We start from the raw sequence: 20607 nt of genomic DNA on the forward strand, positions 1-20607 counted from the left end.
TGAGCTAGCTGTCAGCACAGAGCCTGAAGCAGGGCTTGAACCCATGAACTGTGAGATCATGACCTGAGTCAAATCCGGACACTTAACCAACTGAGCCACCCAGGCACCCTGAAAAATCACATTTTAAAATCTCATCTACCTTATTCCATGATGCCATATCATGGTAATTGAAATGGATTTTTCTTCTTTTATTTCAGATTGTATCGCAAGGCATTCCCATGAGAGCAAGAATGATTCACTCTCTTTCAGGAAGAAAGTCTGCAGTTCCTTATGGGACCAAGTCACAGGTGGGTTTACCCTGAAGATAATGTTTACTTACAGTGGAGTCTAATGTCTGGAACTTGACCCTTGTTTATGGGCTTTTCCTGCCTTTAGATCTATCCTTGACATTGCCTGTGTTGGTCTGCAATTTAGAGCTCAGTTTCTAATAACCATCCAATAGAAGTAAGTTACATTTTCCTCACTACGAGGCTGTTTTTGCCTCTGCATATGGCTCATGTTGGCCTGGTACATTTCCCTCCCATCTCCTTTCAGTTACACAGAGAAGATTACCATGTATTTATTGTCAAGCATAAAATACAAGGACAACCCTAGAGGGTTTTACACTGTTGTCACCTTCTCCAAACTGACTCTCTTGCCCAAAATTTAATTGTAATGGAATTTAGAGAATGAACCAAAAATGCGTTTAGTGCTATATAATTTCTAAAACATCAGAGGCCGATGGTGATGTCAAGTTTACAAAAGAAATTCCATTATTCTGCTTTGTGCTTCTCTTATCTTTACATAGTAACACACAGAGTTGGGGAAAGGGTGTAGTTTTATCTGATATTTATACCTTCTAAGCTCGCTTCTTTGAGAAAGAATGAATGTACTGAACACCTATCAACCAGAGAAAAACCCCAACTTGCTTTTCCAACAAGGCCTTATTTTATTAAGGGTGGAGCCCAAGTGAAGTGTATACTCTTTGAGTCTCTGAGCTCCCACAGAGTCCCCATTGCAGGTGGATTAGCCACTCTCAGACTCCTCTGGGATCTTGTTAAAGTGCAGAATCTGATTCTGAAGGCGAGGGTGAAGGTATACATTCTATAGCATTCTAAACACACCCAGGTGGCGTTCATGCTGCTGCTGCTCGCCGGACCACACTCTGGGCAGCAAGAGATAAAACACAGCTGCTCATGGGAACAAGGTCTGTGTGGCTCTTATGATGATAAAAGTGGCTGAAGCACCTCACTCCCATTAGGATGCTACTCCCAGAAAACAAGATGAAAACAGAAAATAACAAGTATCAGATTGGATGTGGAGATGTTGGAATGCCTGCACACTGTTGGTAGGAAGATAAAATGCTGCAGCCACTATGGAAGACAGTGTAGTCATTCCTCCAAAAATTAAAAATAGAATTTCCATATGATCCAGGGCATGTCTCCAAAAGAACTGAAAGCAAGGACTTGAAGAGATATTTGAACACTCATGTTCATAGTAGCATTATTCACAATAGCCAAAAAGTGAAGGCGACCCAAATGTCCACCAATGGATGGATGGAGAAACAAAATGTGGTGTACATATATGTAAGAAAATAAAAAATCCATATTGGCTTCTGTCCCTGGTTCCTGGCACAGAACTCCTAAAACTCTTTCTAAGTGATAAGAGAACAAGGAGATCTTTTCTTCTAATATTTGGTCTTTACTGTGGTTCCTAATCCAGAGCTCCTAAATCCCTTGGAATTTCCTGGGTGATAAGAGTGTCTTTTGTTCTAATGAGATAACTCTCAGTGGGGTCCTGGATGGGGGCTGGTCGCCAGAAAGAGCAAGCCATAATTAGAAGCTTGGAAGTTTTAGCCCCATCCATCTGCAGAGAGGGGAGAGGGGCCAGAAGTGGAGTTAGTGATCCAACATGCCCATGTGAATCCCAGAAGTGTGGGCTTCAGAGAGCCTCCAGGTTCATGAACACGTGGAGGTGCTTGGAGGTAGCTCGCCCACAGAGGGCAAACACATATCTTCCCCTACACGTTTTTCTATCTAGATGTTGTACCCTTTAAATAGTAAGTCTACTGTTTTCCTGAGTTCTGTGAGCTGCTCTAGCAAATTAATTGAATTTGAAGAGGGGCTCCTGGGAACCTCTAACTTACAGTTGGCTGGTTAGAAGCCCAGTTACAAATTGTATTGCCATGGGCATTTGAAGTGTGTAGGGGTGGGGGGTGGGAGTGCAGTCTCATGGGACTGAGCCCTTAACCTTCAGGGTCTGAGGGTATCCAGGCAGATGTGGTTACATTGTGGGGCAGCCAGCTTGTGTCACTGAGAAATTGCTTGATGAAAGAACTGCCCCCCACCCCAAAACCACATGCGGTGTCAGAGCACAAGCGTAGCGCAAGAGGACACTCGCCAGAGGAGAAGGGGAGGTTTTCTGTATAACATACACTGCAATATTATTCGGCCTTAAAAAAAAAAGATTCTGGTTGGAACTGGAGGGGACTTCATACTAAGTGAAATAAACCATTAACAAAAGGACAAATACCAAATTACACCTATGTCAGGTATCCAGAGTAGTTAAATTCAGAGAAATAGACAGCAGAATGGCGGTTGCCAGCGCCCGCAGGGAAGGAGAAATGGGGAGCCATTGTTTAATGGATATGAAGGTTCAGTCTTACAAGAAAAAGAGTTCTGTGGATGGGTGTTGCTGAAGGCCGCGCACAGTGTGAATGTCCTTAATGCCACTGGGCTGTGTACTTAAAAAGGGTTAATATGGTAAATGGTACATCATGCGTGTTCTACTGTGAAAATATTTATTTAAAAAGTGGCTGAAAAGTAAAACACCCCAACAACTATGGGTCTTTGGGGATGGGAAGAAGCAGGGAAGAATCCATTTTTTCCATTTAGTGATGTTCTAAAATAGTAACAGGCTTATTTTTGGCATTATAAAAACATAGGAAGAGTCTCAATGTATGAGCCTTGTGGAAGAAGGAAGGAGAAGGAGATCCACTGACCATCCCTAGTCAGATCAACAGTTTTGGATGGTCAGCATGTCTTGTCTGAGCAGCCCCAAAGGAGGCTTGGTGTTGTAGGCAAGGAGCACACGGTTTATACCGACCGGTCAGGGGGCAGCTGTACATGCTAAGTGTACCTGTCCATAAACACTCACTGTCCTGTGTTCCATACTCGTGTTAGTGCTGGCTCCTGAGGACCGGAAGAGGAGCATGCGACCTGCTGAGGACAGAGAGTTCTTGCAAAAGGAACTCTTCCGAGAGATGGAATGCTCAGCTGTGTGGTTCAGGGAGGGAGGAAGTTTCCGTTTTCAGAGAAGACCTCATGAAGAAAGTGAAGTTTGAGACAGACATTTTGTTTAAATATCAAGGGACACCTGGGTGGCTCAGTTGGTTAAGCGTCCGACTTTGGCTCAGGTCATGATCTCACGGTTCATGAGTTCAAGCCCCGTGGGCTCTGTGCTGACAGCTCAGAGCCTGGAGGCTGCTTCAGTTCCATGTCTCCCTCTCTCTCTCTGCCCCTTCCCTAGTCATGCTGTCTCTACCTCAAAAACAAATAAACATTAAAATATTTTTTCTTGAATATTAAATCGGCAGCAAAATAGCATTCTCCCAATTAAATGAGGGTCCATCTATGGAGGGAAGTTGGGTGAGACCAGAATTCTAAAATTATATAAATTTTTAAGTGCCCAGTGTGTATTGGATAAGAACACTTTGTAATGCACTTTCACATAACAAAATCTTAGACTGATCAGCAACCTTGGATACATTGAGTCCAACCCCCTTGCTTTACAGATGAGGACGCAGGCTACCTGAGTGCATGAGGTCAACATCAAGGAAGGCACAGGCAGATGTTCCCATGGCCAGTGGCCAGTGCAGCATGGTGTAGGAGGTGCTCCCAGGAGTGCTGGGCAGTATTGCTAAGTTACACTATTTCTTTTGCTAAATTGAGAGTGACCATAGTAATCATCCCCCCTTTGCCTTGGAATCACGGGGAATTAGCATCATCCCCTTCCCAGAAACTGAGCCAACAAGTTATGAGTAGACAGAGGAGTAAGATATGGTTCAGAATATCAGCAACGGTAGATGAGAAGAGGGACTTGGATGTGAACACCAAACTGAGTTTCTTACCCCCAGCACTGGGGAGGGGGTGGGGCAGCTTCATTTCCCCTGATGATCAAGAGAGTGAAGGTGTTGGTGAGAGTTCCCACGCAAGACCTTCAACACATTAGAAGAGGCAAGAAATGATGGCTCGCCCACCCGTCCTGCCATTCTCAGTTCTTAAGAACTCAGTCAGTGCTAAATTTGCAGCCACTTCTCTTTCTTTGGTTTGCATCATTACTCTTATAACAGGCTCAAACATGGGGCCTCCTTTAAGAACTACATGAAATTGCCTTGAATCGCTCAATTCCACAGCCTGTGGAAGTCCCAAGCCCTTCACATGACCCCAGGAATTTCTGCAGGTCCCCAGGCAGCCCACCTTCTGTTGGCTTCAACCTTCTCTGAGCCTCCTTCCTCCAGCTATTGTATTCTCAGCCTTTCCTCCCTGGCAGGGTCCAGACTCTTCCAGCCTTGCTCATTTCTGCCGTCTCCCTCCCAAATGGGCCTGGGAACTATAAAAATATTACCTGATATACACAGCAGGTCAGAGCACCCCAATATTTTTAATGATGCAGAAGAAGATTTTCAAAAATTTTGTTTTGATTCCAGTGTAGCTATCATACAGTATTATATTACTTTAAGGCGCACATGATGAGTAGATCCAGCACTCCATATGCTACTAGATGCTCATCCCGATAAGTGTACTCTTAATCCCCTTCACCTATTTCTCCCATCCCCCCACCTCCCCTACCTCCCCAGTTCCTATGCACCAAATAGAGGAATAGCACCCCCTTACTAGACAACATTCCCTTTTGCAGGCTTTCAGGATACAGAGTGTAAACAGGTTTTTCCAGTATTTTGAAAAAGTCAGCACCGCAACTCTCGTTTTACAAATCTCCAAAGGAGATTATCCAACTCCCTTTAGGTGTCATTATTAATGTTGTTGGTTACAAGGATCTCTTTATACTTCCTGACTTGTTTCTCCTTCTTTTTTTAATCACTGTTTTATTTTATTAAAGACCTTTGCAAGGGTTCGTTTGAAACAACTTGGTCTGTAAAATACAACTAAATCACTAAGTGGCAACAGACAGAAGCCAGCTTCAGTCTTGGATTAACAGTGTTGAATTCATTTATAATTACACTATTCCATGTCTAGGAAAAATACACCGAATTTTATAAAATGTAATATGATGAGTAAGGACAGTTGAATAATGACTCACAAAATAGACTAAGTTGTAGTCATTTGAGCCACTATTTGAAATTTATGGCTGCCAGCTGGCAACCAGAGTTCTTTTTGTTTCTGTCATTTTTGATAAATAAGTTCAATACAGCTATCCAGGTGGGAAATATGAAGCTGGATTACGAGAATTATTGCTTTGTAGCCTTCACCAGAAATGCAGTTTCGTCCCAATTTTATTGAGAATCAGTGGACATACATCACTATATAAGTTCAAGGTGAACGATGCTATAATTTGATTAATATCAAATGGTGAAGTTTTGTTTGTTCTTATTCATATTTTTTCTTCATAAGACCAACCTTCTAGAATAGGCATTGGAGAAGTGGCGGGGAGGTTCTAACTTCTGGCTGTGGCACAACGCTGCATACAGATGCCAGGTAGAAAGGACAGGGACTCTCCACAGGACCCGTGTGCATAACGGTTCCCAGATGACACAGATGTCAACCAAGCCTGGCCACTGATAAGGAAAAAATAGTTTCCCTACCTATATGAGTCTCCCTAATTTAAATGTTTCCAAACGTATCTTGAATGGCAAGTGTGGTATCTATTGAAATGAGGTCATTAATGACACCGATGACTGGAAAACAGAACAAAGAGGCAGAGAATGAAGAAGTCCTGTTTGTTTTAATTCATAGCAAAGACACAGGAAACCCCTCCCCGTCATTGCCTCTGTAGCATGACTGAGTTGTTTTTACACCAACCGTAGATTTCGTTAATATTAAATGTCTACTTTGGGATGAGGTGAAGACTTATAAATGCACATATTTTTTGAAATGATGTGATGTTTCAAAATTTGGGAAATATATGCTTTAAAATTTTAACGAATAGGGTCACCCTGAACTGCAAGGCTGTATTATGAATTTCATGGGCTTTTGGTTGGTGCTTTCACCTTTGTGGGTCCCTCTCCCTCTGAAATAATGAATATTAAAAATTAGATTTTATGAGGGCATTGGTGTAAAGACTAAAATAACCCAGGCTTGAGCACCTGGGTGGCTTAGTTGGTTAAGCGTCCAACTTCATCTCAGGTCGTGATCTCTGTCTGTGGGTTCAAGTCCCACGTTGAGCTCTGTACTGACATCTCAGAGCCCGTAGCCTGCTTCGGATTCTCTCTCTCTGCCCCTCCCCCACTCACATTCTGTCTCTCTCCATCTCTCAAAAGTGAATAAACATTAAAAAAAAAATAACCCAGGATGGATTCATTTTCATAGATTCATTATATTTGTTTTTTCTTATAATTTCAGTATAAACTAAAATTAAAACATTTTCCTGGACCCCTAAAATATGTGGACCCTAGGTATTGTGCCCACTGTGCATCTTGGAACAGGCGGCCCTGTTTAATTGTCCTATAAAGTCAGAGATAATGAACGCATGTCTCAAGGAGGACTGACTCTGCTTCAACTGACAATTTCCTAACCATTACTGTCTTCCCCCCCCACACACTCTTTTCACATTTAATGAATGCCTTCAAGGTAGTCTCTTTAGGATATACCACATTTATTCTAACATCGTTGTCATCACTGAAGTTTTTCTAACAGATCAATTTGGAGATCTAAGATGAAAATATAAGATGTTGTTAAAATTATCTCAGTAAAAATAACATTTTTGCTATAAAAGAAGGATTTGGTTTTTCTAATATCAAACCCTGAAAAGCCGAAGTTGTAACTTGAACATTGTATTATATGTATTTGGTTAAAGTGCTTATTTTTAAAAAGGCTATTTAGCTAAATGGTTATAAAACTAAACTTGCAAATTTCTGCTAAATATTTTGTACTGCTAAATGAATAATGTGAGTCATATTTGTCCATTCTTCAGAAGTAAATAGTATCTACTATATTTTTTCTTGCAGTATATTCTTTCTATTAGCAGAGAAAATCTAAACAAGGAACTGTTGACTGGTAAGTCCAATGGTTTATTCAGCTGTAGTCACTTTCAGTAAAGCACGTGAGCCTAACCCTGTCACATGATTCACTGAGATTTGCTTACTATTCCTTTTGATGGGTTATTCACGGGTTATTAAGGACAAGGCTTTGTGCAATACAAAGTCCTTGAAAGGTAGTAGTGATGTGTCCTCCGGCATCTCTTTTTCATCTTATCACTGATCTAAATAAATATGATTTGTTCAACACACATTGAGTTTCCATTGTCTCGTCAGCACTAGAATGAATGAGTATTCACCCCTGAAGAACTCAGGGACTAGAGGAAAAACAAATACCCTTGGATGATTTCCAGAATGACACTATTAGCTCTGCACTACAGAAAGATAAACATCGGTAGCTGAAGGCTGAAGAGGACTTTTGATATTTTGATAATCCCTGGGTGCATAAACCCAGGCCTGAACTACAGGGGCCCGAGGGGAGGGCGTAGGCTCATGATACCTGTAGGAGACCAAATAGTAGAGGCTGCAGAAGGTTGAAAAAGAGGAAGGTGTAAAACATATCTTGAAGACTCTAATGTGTTATGGACACACCCATTAATGGAAAAGCCACTGGATTGCGAATTAAATTTGCAAATTAAATTTGTAGCTTGGATAATCAGTGCAATCACCGGCCAGGGCCCTTGGCCATATCACCTTTTTCTCCTCTTTAGCATTTGTGCTAATCAGATTCATTTCCTGCAAAGCCTGACACTGGAGTAATTCTACTATCTTTTAAATCAACTCCTCTATGCAATCCAGCAGCCTCTGAATTCTGGGGAGAAGAGTTTCTACAAGATGACCTGTTCTCCACACCCCTCACCCCAGGGTGATTCTAGAGGGTCTGTCGAATTGAATTGGGCTGGCAGGGGGTGTGCTGGGAATCACTCTAGCTGATTCACCAGGATTTCAGAAAAAGGGCTTAGTATGCCTTTTAATTTCACTTTCTGACTTATATTCAAGACTGTCTTTCGAATGGGTAGATGGAGGTGTGGGGGTAGGTGGCTAGATATACTCCTATCAATTTCAAGAAACCACAAAACAGCTTTTTGAAAAGTAGTATAGCCGACCTAATACAATCTCTTTAGAGCATCTCTGAATTTATTGAGAATGAGAGCAAACATTCACCGAGACCCCGGGGAAGTGTGTTAAGTGCTTTATATGCATGGATTTATAGGACCCTCCCACCAGCCCTGTGAGGCGGGAAATCCTTTTCCCTCAGTTTGACTGGGGAGCAGTCCACACCGCTAATAAGTGGCAGTCTAGACTGCAGCCTGATCTGTTACTCCAAAGTCCATGCCTTTATCTTTTAGGGTCTGTGCCTCCAATATCACACATGAAGCATCTGCTAGCTGTAGGAGCTACAACCAGGGAAGAGCTGATCAGACAGGCAGATGCTCTCATACCTAGTTTTCCTTAGAAGGTGCTGCACAGGGCACAGTTTCATAAATGCCAGAAATATGTGAATACAGTGAACATGGACTTTCTTTTTTCATTTCATTTCATTTCATTTCATTTCATTTTTTATAACTTTCAAGTTTTAATTTAAAATCATTAGTTAACATATAGTATAATATTAGTTACAGGAGAATTTAGTGTTGCATAGAACACCCAGTGCTCATCACAAGTGCCCTCCTTAATGCGTCACCCATTTAGCCCATCCCCCCACCTGAATGCACTTTTACCTCTACGCATCACTTGGCATATAAATTCTTTCACACAGTGTGATTCCTTTACACAAACATATGAGCTGCCAGCTCCACGTGCAAACCCTCGCTCCTGACTGGACGGCCTCTCTTCTAAGGTGTGGTAACAAACTCATTCCCCTGCATCTCATGTAGGATGACTTCCTAGCTCACCTCCGGGTGAGGTGGAGATGTTAACAATGTTAGGCAAAGCAAGCAGGAAAAGGACATGCAGCCAAGCAAGTGGGATAAATACTGCATGAAACAAGTTTTGAAAGTCTCCTTACGATACTTCTCAGGGCCTTTATTCAGCTCGTCTGCATTGCAGATTTTCTAGGGCGACACCGTCCAAGATTTGGCAACCAAGGTCAGCCACTTGTATAATTTAAATTACACATTTAAAACCTAAAAATAGATGGGTGAACTTAATTTTAACAGTCTATTTTAACCTAATAGATCCAAAAAATAATCATTTCAATATGTCATCAACAGATGACAGTTACTCACGAGACCTGTTTTATTTGGTACTAAGTTGTCAAAACCCAGTGTGTACCGCCCATCTCCACTGGACTAGCCGCACTCCAAGGACCTCAGCCACGGTGGTGAGGACCAGGACCCCACAGCCTGGAGGGTCAGGCCGTTAGCGTTTTTCTAGTTGCTCTGACCACAAAACAGTTTTTTTAGGGAGCATATTCCAGGACTACTGTTCTGTGGAAAATTCTTTGGGATGTATTAGTGTACACTTAAATAAAAAACAAATGTAATTTAATTTAGTTTTTTAAAGAGTTGATTCCACAAACACATTTTGGGCTTCTGAAAGATATCCTTAGGGGTTCATATAGACTCTGATTTCTCCAAAGTTATTTGCCAAAAGATTTCTTAAACATAGATAAGTAGATCTGACTTGTAGCTTTAAGAACAATAAATAACCTATAAATCTCCTATCCACGAGAATTAATAGGGGCAAAAAATCATATTTTACTGCTATGACCAGAATATGATGAATTCATTAATTTCTATAGATTGCTAACAGGCAAAATAAAAAAGAACAGAATAATTTGGTTCTATTTATTGAGAAGTTTTAAATGTTCTGACTCATTTTTTCCCTCAGTGTTTCAGTGTTTGATTACAAAAAGAATTGGTATCAAAATCTATATTTGTGATGACTCAGAAGTCTAAAGACCTACTAAAAAGAGATATAGAATAAGGCACAGCATGAGAAAAGGAGTTTGGCTGAGTATTTCTAATCACAATATCTTAAATTAGAGGCAACTCTTAAAATACGTGATGGCTGCTTTTTTCCAGGGTGACGACCACCACAGTAACGTAGGGGCGCCTGGGGGGCTCAGTCGGTTAAGCGTCTGACTTCGGCTCAGGTCATGATTTCACGGTTCATGGGTTCAAGCCCCACGTCAGGCTTTGTGCTGACAGCTCAGAGCCTGGAGCCTGCTTCTTGGATTCTGTGTCTCCCTTTCTCTCTGCCCTTCCCCTCCTCGTGCTGTCTCTCTCTGTCTCTCAAAAATAAATAAAAATATTAAAACAATTAAAAAAAGAATTTGCATAATGGAATTAGGTGGATTTTTTAAAAAGATGAGGATAGTTGATTTGTATTCATCTCTTTTACTACCAAGTTCTCCTAGAATTTGCCAAATACTTGTCAAGTCACCACTTTTCATGAATTCAGTATTACAGTCTTAAGACTAAACATCTGTCAACTGATTACTATTTCAGTTTTATTAAGTGAAATAAGAATTGGAATTTCATTTCCATTTGCTCTTTTTCTTTGTCTCCTCAGCTGTTGAGAAATACCCCAGTGCAAAGGTGCACTTTGGCCACAGGCTGTTGAAATGTAATCCTGAGGAAGGAATGATCACCGTGCTTGGGTAATCAGTGGTCCTGACTACAGAGGTGAAGGGTTGGCGCCGTGGACTGTATCTGTAAACTTTGTTCTTTGGCTTACTTGAAATATTTAAATGATTACTAAAAGAGGTTTAAAGAATTTTACATCAACAACCAGCCTTTGGCTGCCTTCTGAATACCAATGCCAGTGATTCTTCTGGATTCTTGTGCAAGCTCAGTGTCCAACCACGTTCCACACTGGTAGCCATACTCTTCCAACATTCTCTGCCCGGCGTTTTGTCTCCTCTTTCTGGAAACTATTTGCCTCTCATTGGCTGCCTCTATGTCCTCTAAAGTTCCTAGCTCCATGTCCCATTCTTGGGACATATCGTAGATTCCCAGTCCGTTAAACTTTCAGATTCCCTTTGCTAAAATGAACCTCTGTAGTCCAGGCCTCTGTCGCCCCTCTCAATCCCCTTTCAGTACTAACCCAGGCTAATGTCCTGTTACACACCTTCATGGGCACAACATGCTGTGATTTCAAACACGTCTCAAAACTTGACCATCTATTTCTTTCCAAGCATGTCCGCTCCTGACCTCCCTAATGCTGTTACTCAAATAATTAGAATCATTCTTGGTGTGCCCTTTCCCCTATTTTCTCCCATTGAGTCTATGACCCTGCCCCGTCTTCCTTAGTCCCCGATTGGCTTCAGAGCCTATGTCTTTCTTCTGAGGCCCATGGCCCCTGGGTTCTCACACTTGCACACACAGGCTACTGCAGTCACCTTGTGCTCTCCTTGTCCCCTCCCTCCTGCACTCTGCCACCAGTTCCATACCTCCAGTGCCAAATGAGTTTTCCTAAATTACCACTCTTCATGCATCATCCCCCCAATGGAAAAAGTTATTTTCTCTCTTTTGCCAAAAGAATGTACTTAAACATTTTGTCTTAGCACTCAAAATTCTCTGCTTCTCTTCCTTCTTTTACCTTCCCCATATTGTCCTCTTTTCTTGAGCTTGCCTTCCAAAACCCTCCACTCAAGCCAAACACACCATCCCTGAAAACTCCTGGGCACATCCCTGCCCCTCACCCTGGCTTCTTCTCAAGACTCTCTCTCTCTGTGCCAGGGACTCAAGGCTTAGTCACACTTCAGTGACCTAGCATGTTCTTATTAATTGGCACGGTGGTGTTATTCTCATTCTCATGAGCAACACAATCATCAGGACAAAGGCTGTCATCTTCATTCTACAGCCATCAACTCCAAGCTCAAAGTCAGATATGTACAAGTGAGGAACAGCCCCCCTACCCAGTTACGACTTTTTATATCCAAGTAGAGGAACAGCATCATTTTCACCGCTAGATTACTTTTTTTGGATGGTCTATTTTATTTTTCAGACCTGACAAAGCTCCCAAAGATGTCACGTATGACCTCATTGTAGGATGTGATGGAGCCTATTCAACTGTGAGAGCTCACCTCATGAAGAAGCCCCGCTTCGACTACAGCCAGCAATACATCCCTCATGGGTACATGGAGCTGACGATCCCACCCAGGAATGGAGAGGTAAGTCCCTCCCCTTCTCTGGCTCCTTCCCACAGCCCTCCTGACCCTTGGACTCATGAAGATGCATATTCTAGTGCACTTCTTTCAATAGCTTGTCTGGATTAGTTCTTAGGTCGGCTATAGTCCTTTGTAAAAATTAGTAAGTTGTGTGTACAAGTATCTCTTTAAAATCACTTTGGGGCTCCTGGATGGCTCAGTTAAGCTTCTGACTCTTGCTTTCGGCTTAGCTCATAATCTCACAGTTTGTGGGTTCAAGCCCTGTATCCGGCTCTGTGTTAACAGAGTGGAGCCTCCTTGGGATTCTGTCTCTCTCTCTCTGCCCTTTTCCCACTTGCTCTCTCTCTCTCTCTCTCTCTCTCTCTCTCTCTTTCAAATAAATAAATAAACATTTAAAAAATAATAACATCACTTGTCTCCCTTGCCTTCCAGATATTCTTGAGTGGCCAGAGTTCTTGTACTAGTGATTATACCAAATAATGATTATTAAATAAAGTGAACAGCAAGTCGCTGCAAAGAGATTTCCATTGCATTTTTTCTCATTTCCTTGTTCACAGGTTACAACCTATGGGGCCTAGGCAAATAGCTATGTTTCATATTGTCATAAGCAAATAAATGTAGAATCTTATGAAGGGAAGTTAACATACCAACAGAAGCAATAAGGATCTTGGCTTATAGGTAAAGATAAGTCATAGCATTAATTTAAATTTGATTTGCATAGAAAACATCTATTTTTAAGGTACAGATGTAATCTATCCTATCTGAAATTCAGACGTCTAATAACATACCTAGTCAATTTGTGATTGTGCTGTTATACACCAGGCATATACCAAACTGGATGAGCCAGTCAGACTCACACTGTTCCAGAATAACTAAATCACTGTCTTTCTAGTTCTTCCCCCTGGTCACAAAAGTATTTAGTAGTTCTTAAGTGCTAATTTTACAGTTTTGAGGTGACCCTTGTTCTCATGGCCTGGGATCTAATAATTCAAGGTTATAAGATAATAGGATTCCGTTAAAAATTGTCCCAGACTTGAGTGGAATCATGCCTTTTAATGTAGATTTAAGATAGCCATTTATTTTCCAGGTTTTTGTATTTAATAGTGATGATTAGTGGTTTACAAAAAGTCTCTGCTTTTAAATAAGAAACACTGTTTTGACATAGCAGTGGGACCCAGGCATGGGAGTATTTTAACATGTCCTTACAACCATCTCAGGAAAACGAATTTCCTTCCCTTCCTTCCTCTCTCCCTCCCTTCTTTCCTTACTTTTTTTCTTCCTTCTTTTCTGTCTTTCTTTCTTCCTTCCATCTGTCTCTGTCTCTCTGTCCTGCCACTCCCCTCTTTCTTTATCATTACAGACATTTCATCTCTAAGGGCTGGAGTGGGGGAGAACGATTGGGTGAGGGACAGTACTGGGTAAATATTGAGGGAGTGCTTTCGAAAATTTAATGGGAGGCTCATCTCAAAGCTGCTTTCGCACAGCAAGCCCCTGTTTTGCTCAGACTTCATGTTTGGAGAGACTTGTGGTGAGTGTCTGGTGGGGTTACAGGAGCCTGATCTTGGATAAAGATATCTATTGAAAGCATGACTTAGTAATAATGAAGCTGAAAATATAAGGGGTTATTTTAAAGCCATGAAATATGCATGAACATCAAAATCTTCTTGGTATCATAGTTGCTACATCAAAACAAGGTATAAATCACTGTCTCTGCCATTGTCACAATGTCCCAAACTTTTTCTTCAGCCATTTTAACCTTTGCTAATACAATAAATGATAAATTAATTTCAACTGCCATTTCCCCACTCTTCCTTATCTTTTGGAGTTCTGGAAGGTTGTAGAAGTGGTTGAAAGGTAGCAAGAGGGAAAAACAAGGACATGTGCCTCATACAGACTGGTCTCCTTACTCACACTTCCTAAACTCCTTCCTTAAAACACTGTTCATTTCTGCCACCTCTGCTTTGCTCCAAGTTCACCCCTGCCCAGAAGCCACTGTGCTTCCCTTCTTCTCTAATCCTTTCATACTTTTAACCACTCTGGCCCCACAAATATCTTACCTGCCCAGCTTTTATGTCCTACACTTCTGCCTCAGCAGCTGCCTATTCAACTGTGCCTTAACCTCTTCAAGGCCAGAGAGTTATGTAGTCAGTCATTTCTGTGTCTGTGTGTTGAGCTTTCCTTGAGGCTCTGAGATCAAAAGCTGGGAAGAAAGATACAAATAACTCCAACAGAGTGTGAACCTGCCGGTTAGGTGTCTATGCTGTGCTTCCCGTGTTTTTACCATGTAAGAGATACACATGGTAGATACTCAGTGCAGACTCAGAAATCAAACTGGAAATTGATTGCATGTTCTTATGTATATCCTGTCCCAGGGAATGGCTCAGTAGATCTGCCTTAGCAATCAATATCACTCAGGCTCCTGATGGTTGTCTGGGGGTCACTAAAGAGAGAAGATATCTTTCTATGATTTATCTTGTAGGAAAGAGGTGAGAAGAGGTTTGTTTGTAAAATTTTACTTTGCCCATGAAATGTAAACTTAGGACCTTTCCATTCATACAAATAAGTCCTCAAGTAAGGTGAAAAATAAAGTATAAAAATATTATGCACACATATATGTGCATATATATTTATATGGGCATATGTAGTGTGTATGTACATACATGTATATGTATGAGGCTTTTGTGTGTGTGTGTGTGTTCTTGATTCTTGATTAAATCTGGTATTGAAAACCCACCTAAGTTATATGAGTTTACAAAGGACAAAAAACATTTTTAAGACAACTTCTACTTTATTTATTTTTTTATGCTTATTTATTTTTTGAGAGAGAGTGTAAGTGGGGGAGGGGCTTACAGAGAGGGGAACAGAGGATCTGAAGCAGGCTCTGCACTGACAGTAGAGAGCCTGATATGGGGCTTGAACTCATGGACAGTGAGATCATGACCTAAGCTGAAGTTGGATGCTCAACCAACTGAGCCACCCAGGTGCCCTGCCAAAATCTACTTTAAATAACAGTAGATATGCATATGAGCATGTGTATGATGCTATTTGAAATGCTATGGAAACAATGAAAACATAAGCAGAGTTGATTTTATAGATGTGCTGCGTTAACCACTAATCAGACATAAATGTACTTTTTTCCCCTACAGTATGCCATGGAACCTAATTATCTGCATATTTGGCCTAGAAATACCTTTATGATGATTGCACTTCCTAACATGGTAATATAGATTTGGTGAATATTATTTTACATCTATAATTAATTTTTTTACTACCTACTTTTGTATTTTGCATGTATGCCTAATTACTTTTGTACTTAGGACATGTATCCCTAACATCGTTGCCTAGTCTCTTTAGTGGTTATATCATTGCACCTTTGGGGTCCTTGAGGGAAAACCTGAAGGAATTCCTGTATAGTGGAAAGGAGATTTAATATATATAAATGACAAGCGGTAGTTTGTGGATAGTGGTGCCTGCCTGTCATCTCCCTCAAGACAGGGTACAAGGAAATGCCGCGTAAATAAAGTCGAAGAGATCTGTGTTCTACATCAGGCAGTATTTATAGTCTTTGAGGTCTCGGGGACATTGGAATACACATCATCACAAAAGAGCATGGCTGCTCTTCCATTAGACCTTAGAGTCATTTTTCTTGCTCTACAGATCTGGCTATGTATTTCTCTAGTTGGTCTTCTTTCTCTTGGTAGCAATGCCAGGGTCCAGTGCCTCTTACCACTGTGTTTGAAAAGGAACGAGAGAGAGAATAAGTGGGAAGAAATCAATGCAACCAACTTCTTAGTAATCTAAGGAGTGCACTGTTGGCTCTGCGAAAATGGCTGAGGTTTACCTTGCAGAAATTCTCATCACTGAGAAACTGGGGAGCAGCTGGGACTTGGCAGGGCGTTTCTTTGGGCATGAGGGGAGGGAGCGAGGGCGCCCTCCCAGTCCGCCTGGACAGCACTCCCAGGTGCCCCTCGGCCACAGCAAGAGCCTGAGGATGAGACCCACATATTCTCTCACACTCTCCCTCTCCTTGCAGAACAAATCTTTCACATGTACTTTGTTCATGCCCTTCGAAGAGTTTGAAAAACTTCTAAGCAGCAGTGATGTGCTGAATTTCTTCCAGAAGTACTTTCCAGATTCCATCCCTCTAATTGGAGAGTAAGTTCCAAGATGTGCAATTGTGCCTTTTGCTCCACTGGGTTGAGTTATTCAAAATTCAACTAAAGCTTATGCACCTCGCTTTGGCTTGGATGAAATGTGATCCATCCTGCCGTGACCCAGACAGGAAGCCTGCCTTCAGGCTACAGACTAAGCGGATGCTGTGCTGTGAGCAGGGATTCAGAAAACCCCACACCACGGCCATCTCTCCCTGGGAAAAACCAGTCACCCATGTCCCCAGGCCTTGCCGCCTCCTGGGCAGGCTCTCAGGTCTCTCCCACTTGTGCTGTAGAGCAGGGCTATGCCTCCCTCTGCTGGTGGGCACGCGGGTCCAAGGCCCAGCAGATGCAAGTCTCCGGGGTCCCCATGTCTCGAGGCCCTCACAGTATCGCGCTTGATGAGGATTGGAGGAGTTCATGCCTATGAATCATCTGGCACAGGATCTGGCATGTACATACAGAGCCACCTGGCTGGTAGCCAACCTGTTAGCTGTCTGGTTTATGACCCACGGTTCCTCTGGCCCCTGGCAGCGCCATCCTCCCCAGTGGCATGTCATTCAGTCTCACTCTGCTCCCACTGTCCCTTCCTTGAATCCAGCCCACTCTCTACCTCCAGCAATATTTTCATGGAGACAGCGCAGTGGTGCAGAAAGCAAGATTTAATGCTGCTCCTGCCCCTCACTCCCGAGTCTCAGATTTCTTATCTTTAAAATGGGCATCAGGATATCCACCTTTCAAGACAGTGGTGACAATGACATGCGCTAACTATGTAAAAGGAGAGCCCACTGCCAGCCCAGAGCAAGTCTGTTTAAAACGGTCACTGTTCATCCTCAGCTACAGATTCAGTGTTCACTGATCTCTCCTCTGATATTGAAGAGAAATCTCTGTACACCACAATTTGGTCCTTCTGTTTGCTGGTTGTTTCTTCCTCTCCAACTAGACTTAAAATTCTCGAGGGTAGGCTCTGTTTTGCAACTTAAAGCTGCCCCAAAACCTGGCTGGATATCAATTGTCTGCTTCCAGATACACAGGCATTCACACTTAAAAAGTTTTTTTAATGTATTTTTTTATTTATTTCTGAGAGACAGAGAGAGACAGCATGAGCAGGAGAGGGTCAGAGAGAGAGGGAGGTACAGAATCGGAAGCAGGCTCCAGGCTCTGAGCTAGCGGTCAGCACAGCCTGACACAGGGCTTGAACCCACGAACTGTGAGATCATGACCTGAGCCGAAGTCGGACGCTTAACCGACTGAGCCACCCAGGCGCCCCCACACTTCATTTTAATTTTGGTTTTGGTTCATTTGGCTTAGAGGCAGAGCATCTCGATTTTTCCAGAAAAAACCTAAAATACACCAGGATAGTTGAAAAATTATGTGACCTAGACATGATGATAAAGTCTCATGGCACACAACACATATATATTTCAAGTTGTTGAAATGCACCCAAACCTGTTCTTTCTGCATGTGATTAAGGTTGTCACAAACACAACAAAAACAGTAGAATCTCAGGAACTAGAAGAAACTCCAGTTTCTCCCTTTCCTGTGTTCTTCCTGGCGTTTTTGTGTGTTTCTCAATAAAATGCAATGGTAATGAAGTCAGTACATCTGAAAGAACTATTACAGAGTTTAAAACCCCATTTAACATCACGGTTATGTTCTGATTATTTTCCTCTAAAGACGAGCCCTGGCACAAGACTTCTTCCTGTTGCCGGCCCAGCCCATGATATCCGTGAAGTGCTCCTCCTTCCACATTAAGTCACGCTGCGTGCTGATGGGGGATGCCGCTCATGCCATAGTGCCCTTTTTCGGACAAGGAATGAATGCAGTAAGTCCTTTCTCCCAAAGTAAGTCCCTGACATTTTCCTGGTTCCGTCTCAACGGAAAAATCTCAGCTAAGAACCATGTCTGTAACTATCCTCACATAATCCCTGAGAAAACAATGAATTCCACAATCCTACCAATGGTTTAGATTAATCACTAACTATAGTCAAGCCTTGGGTTGCTTGATCAAGTAATTTCATGCAGGAAAAAGCATAAAGCTTAACATGGTTTTCTATGCAGTTAGAAAATGTATGGATAGCTTGAAATTTGAGAACTCAACTGTCAGCAATTCAAGACTTAATTAAAATTTTTTTTCTAGAGATTATGCTTAAGTATATTCTAAAAAATATTTCAGGAAATAGTGCTCAACTATTAAACATCTTTTCAAGGAATCCTAAAATGATTATCTAGACAATTATTTTGTAAATGTGTGTTTAATAACTAATAGCTTTATCATCACAGTCTTCTATTGTTTCAGTAATTGGGATATATTCCAAGTACGTAGTCGGTAAATCTAATCAAGTATAGTTTCCCACAAAGTAATGGTAAATGTTTTGTTTTATAAAAGCATAAGAACATAACAATTTTAGTAAACTGGATAAGGGCCCAGGCTCTGGCAGTATAAGGCCCGATTCAGATCTTGTCTCTAGGATTTATTGCACTATGTTCTTGCACAACTAACTTTACTTTATTTTCTTGTCTCTAAAGTTGGTTTTTCAGTAGTGCCTACATCATAGAGATTCTCGGGGAATAAAGGAATTAAGTAAAGAATTTGAAAGTGTTATTATTTCAGCTGGCATGAGATTTTGCATCTCTAAATTCTGGTAACATTAATAGTCTAGATAGCTGATTGGTATATTTATTTGCTTCAGATGTAATTTCTATAATTGATGTAAAAATTTTTTAAAATTTTACATGTTTTTATATTGTCAGTAAAACTACAGTTTGAATTCCTAAAAGCAGGAAATCTAGCTTTTGATTTTCTTCTCTCCACTACATTTCATGTATAACCTTATTAGGGTTAATTTTGTGGACTTCTTGACATTGGAAATTTCCTTTAATCTTGGCTTAAAGGAACTAAATTAATATGTGAGTTCTATCATTTAACTGCTCTAAATGTGAATCTTAGAGACCTGATTAGTTTAAATATGACTAGAATATTCATGGTAGAGCAATATAATTATTCTTGCTTCTTAAAGAAGCAATGGAATCCATCAAAATTACATGAGTAATTTAAAATTTTGATCAAACTCCAAATCATTATAATCAATATGCATCAGGCAAAAACAAACCACCAAGCAATTTGTAATTGTGATTTAATGCCAAGTATGACTAATCAGCTGTTGTGTGCTCTCTTAGGGTAAACATCCTGTGAACTGTACTCATTGATTTTAAAGTCTGTTCAAAAGTGCTCAGAAGCTTTCATTGTTTCCAGTTTATTTTTTTCCATTTTTTCTCATTTCAGGGCTTTGAGGACTGTTTGGTATTTGATGAGTTAATGGATAAATTCGATAATGACCTTAGTAAGTAAAGTTTTTCAAATGGACATGGACTAGCCCTGTTGATTAATTGCAGACCCATTTTTGACCCTAGATGATGACAAAGCCATGATGCATACTTCCTGTTCATGATTATAATTTTTCTATTAACAGCTTGTGCCACTGTTGCCCATGTCCAGACAAGGAACACCCAGAGAAACAGGGAAATAGTTTATTTTCCGATCTGCACGTGGAGGTCTGCACAGTCGTCTCCACAAACAACCTAAAAGCTCCCAGGACCCACATTTGGCCAAGATTATCCTCCTTGTTTTCCCTTTCCACAAGAGGACTCAAACCCACACCTCTTACAGTATGCCCAGAAATACTTTAAGGAGTTCCAGCACATTCTCGCTTCTTGCCTTATCAAAATGGCGCATCTACTTCCATTTGCCTTTGGTTAAAACTGATTCCACCACATATTGATGTGACAGATACTGAAATCTAAAATTTTTATATATAATGCTGAAATTAATTAAATGTACACCATTTCATCTGTAAAGGAAGTTGCAAACAATAGCCTGAGACCTGGATAACTTTTACTGCATCTCAGAATCGAATGGTCTCAAAGGCTATCTCTGAATTTAAATCTGTTTCAGGTAAGAGATAGATCTGGAGAAATGGCCTTAAACCTACATTCAGATTCCAGTCCTGACTCGCCAACTTACTAGCTGTGAGACCTTGAGCAAGTTATTCCAACTTTTTAAAGTCTCAGGTTGTCTTTATTCTGTTTTCCCATCTATAAAGTGGGGACAAAAATACCAACTTCAGAGAGATATGAAGATGAAATAA

General features: G+C 41.2%; 1 protein-coding gene across 1 annotated transcript in view; it reads left to right on the forward strand.

Moving 5' to 3' along the window:
* Positions 1-20607, forward strand: part of KMO (kynurenine 3-monooxygenase) — a 53808-nt gene that overhangs the window by 20275 nt on the left and 12926 nt on the right. Inside the window, 8 exon segments of the mRNA XM_029934828.1 lie at positions 198-287; positions 7163-7211; positions 10709-10796; positions 12146-12311; positions 15455-15526; positions 16342-16463; positions 18137-18284; positions 19746-19803. Of these exon segments, the coding sequence (XP_029790688.1) occupies positions 198-287; positions 7163-7211; positions 10709-10796; positions 12146-12311; positions 15455-15526; positions 16342-16463; positions 18137-18284; positions 19746-19803 (793 nt within the window).

Source organism: Suricata suricatta, chromosome 3, assembly GCF_006229205.1.
Source record: "Suricata suricatta isolate VVHF042 chromosome 3, meerkat_22Aug2017_6uvM2_HiC, whole genome shotgun sequence".
Lineage (NCBI taxonomy): Eukaryota > Metazoa > Chordata > Mammalia > Carnivora > Herpestidae > Suricata > Suricata suricatta.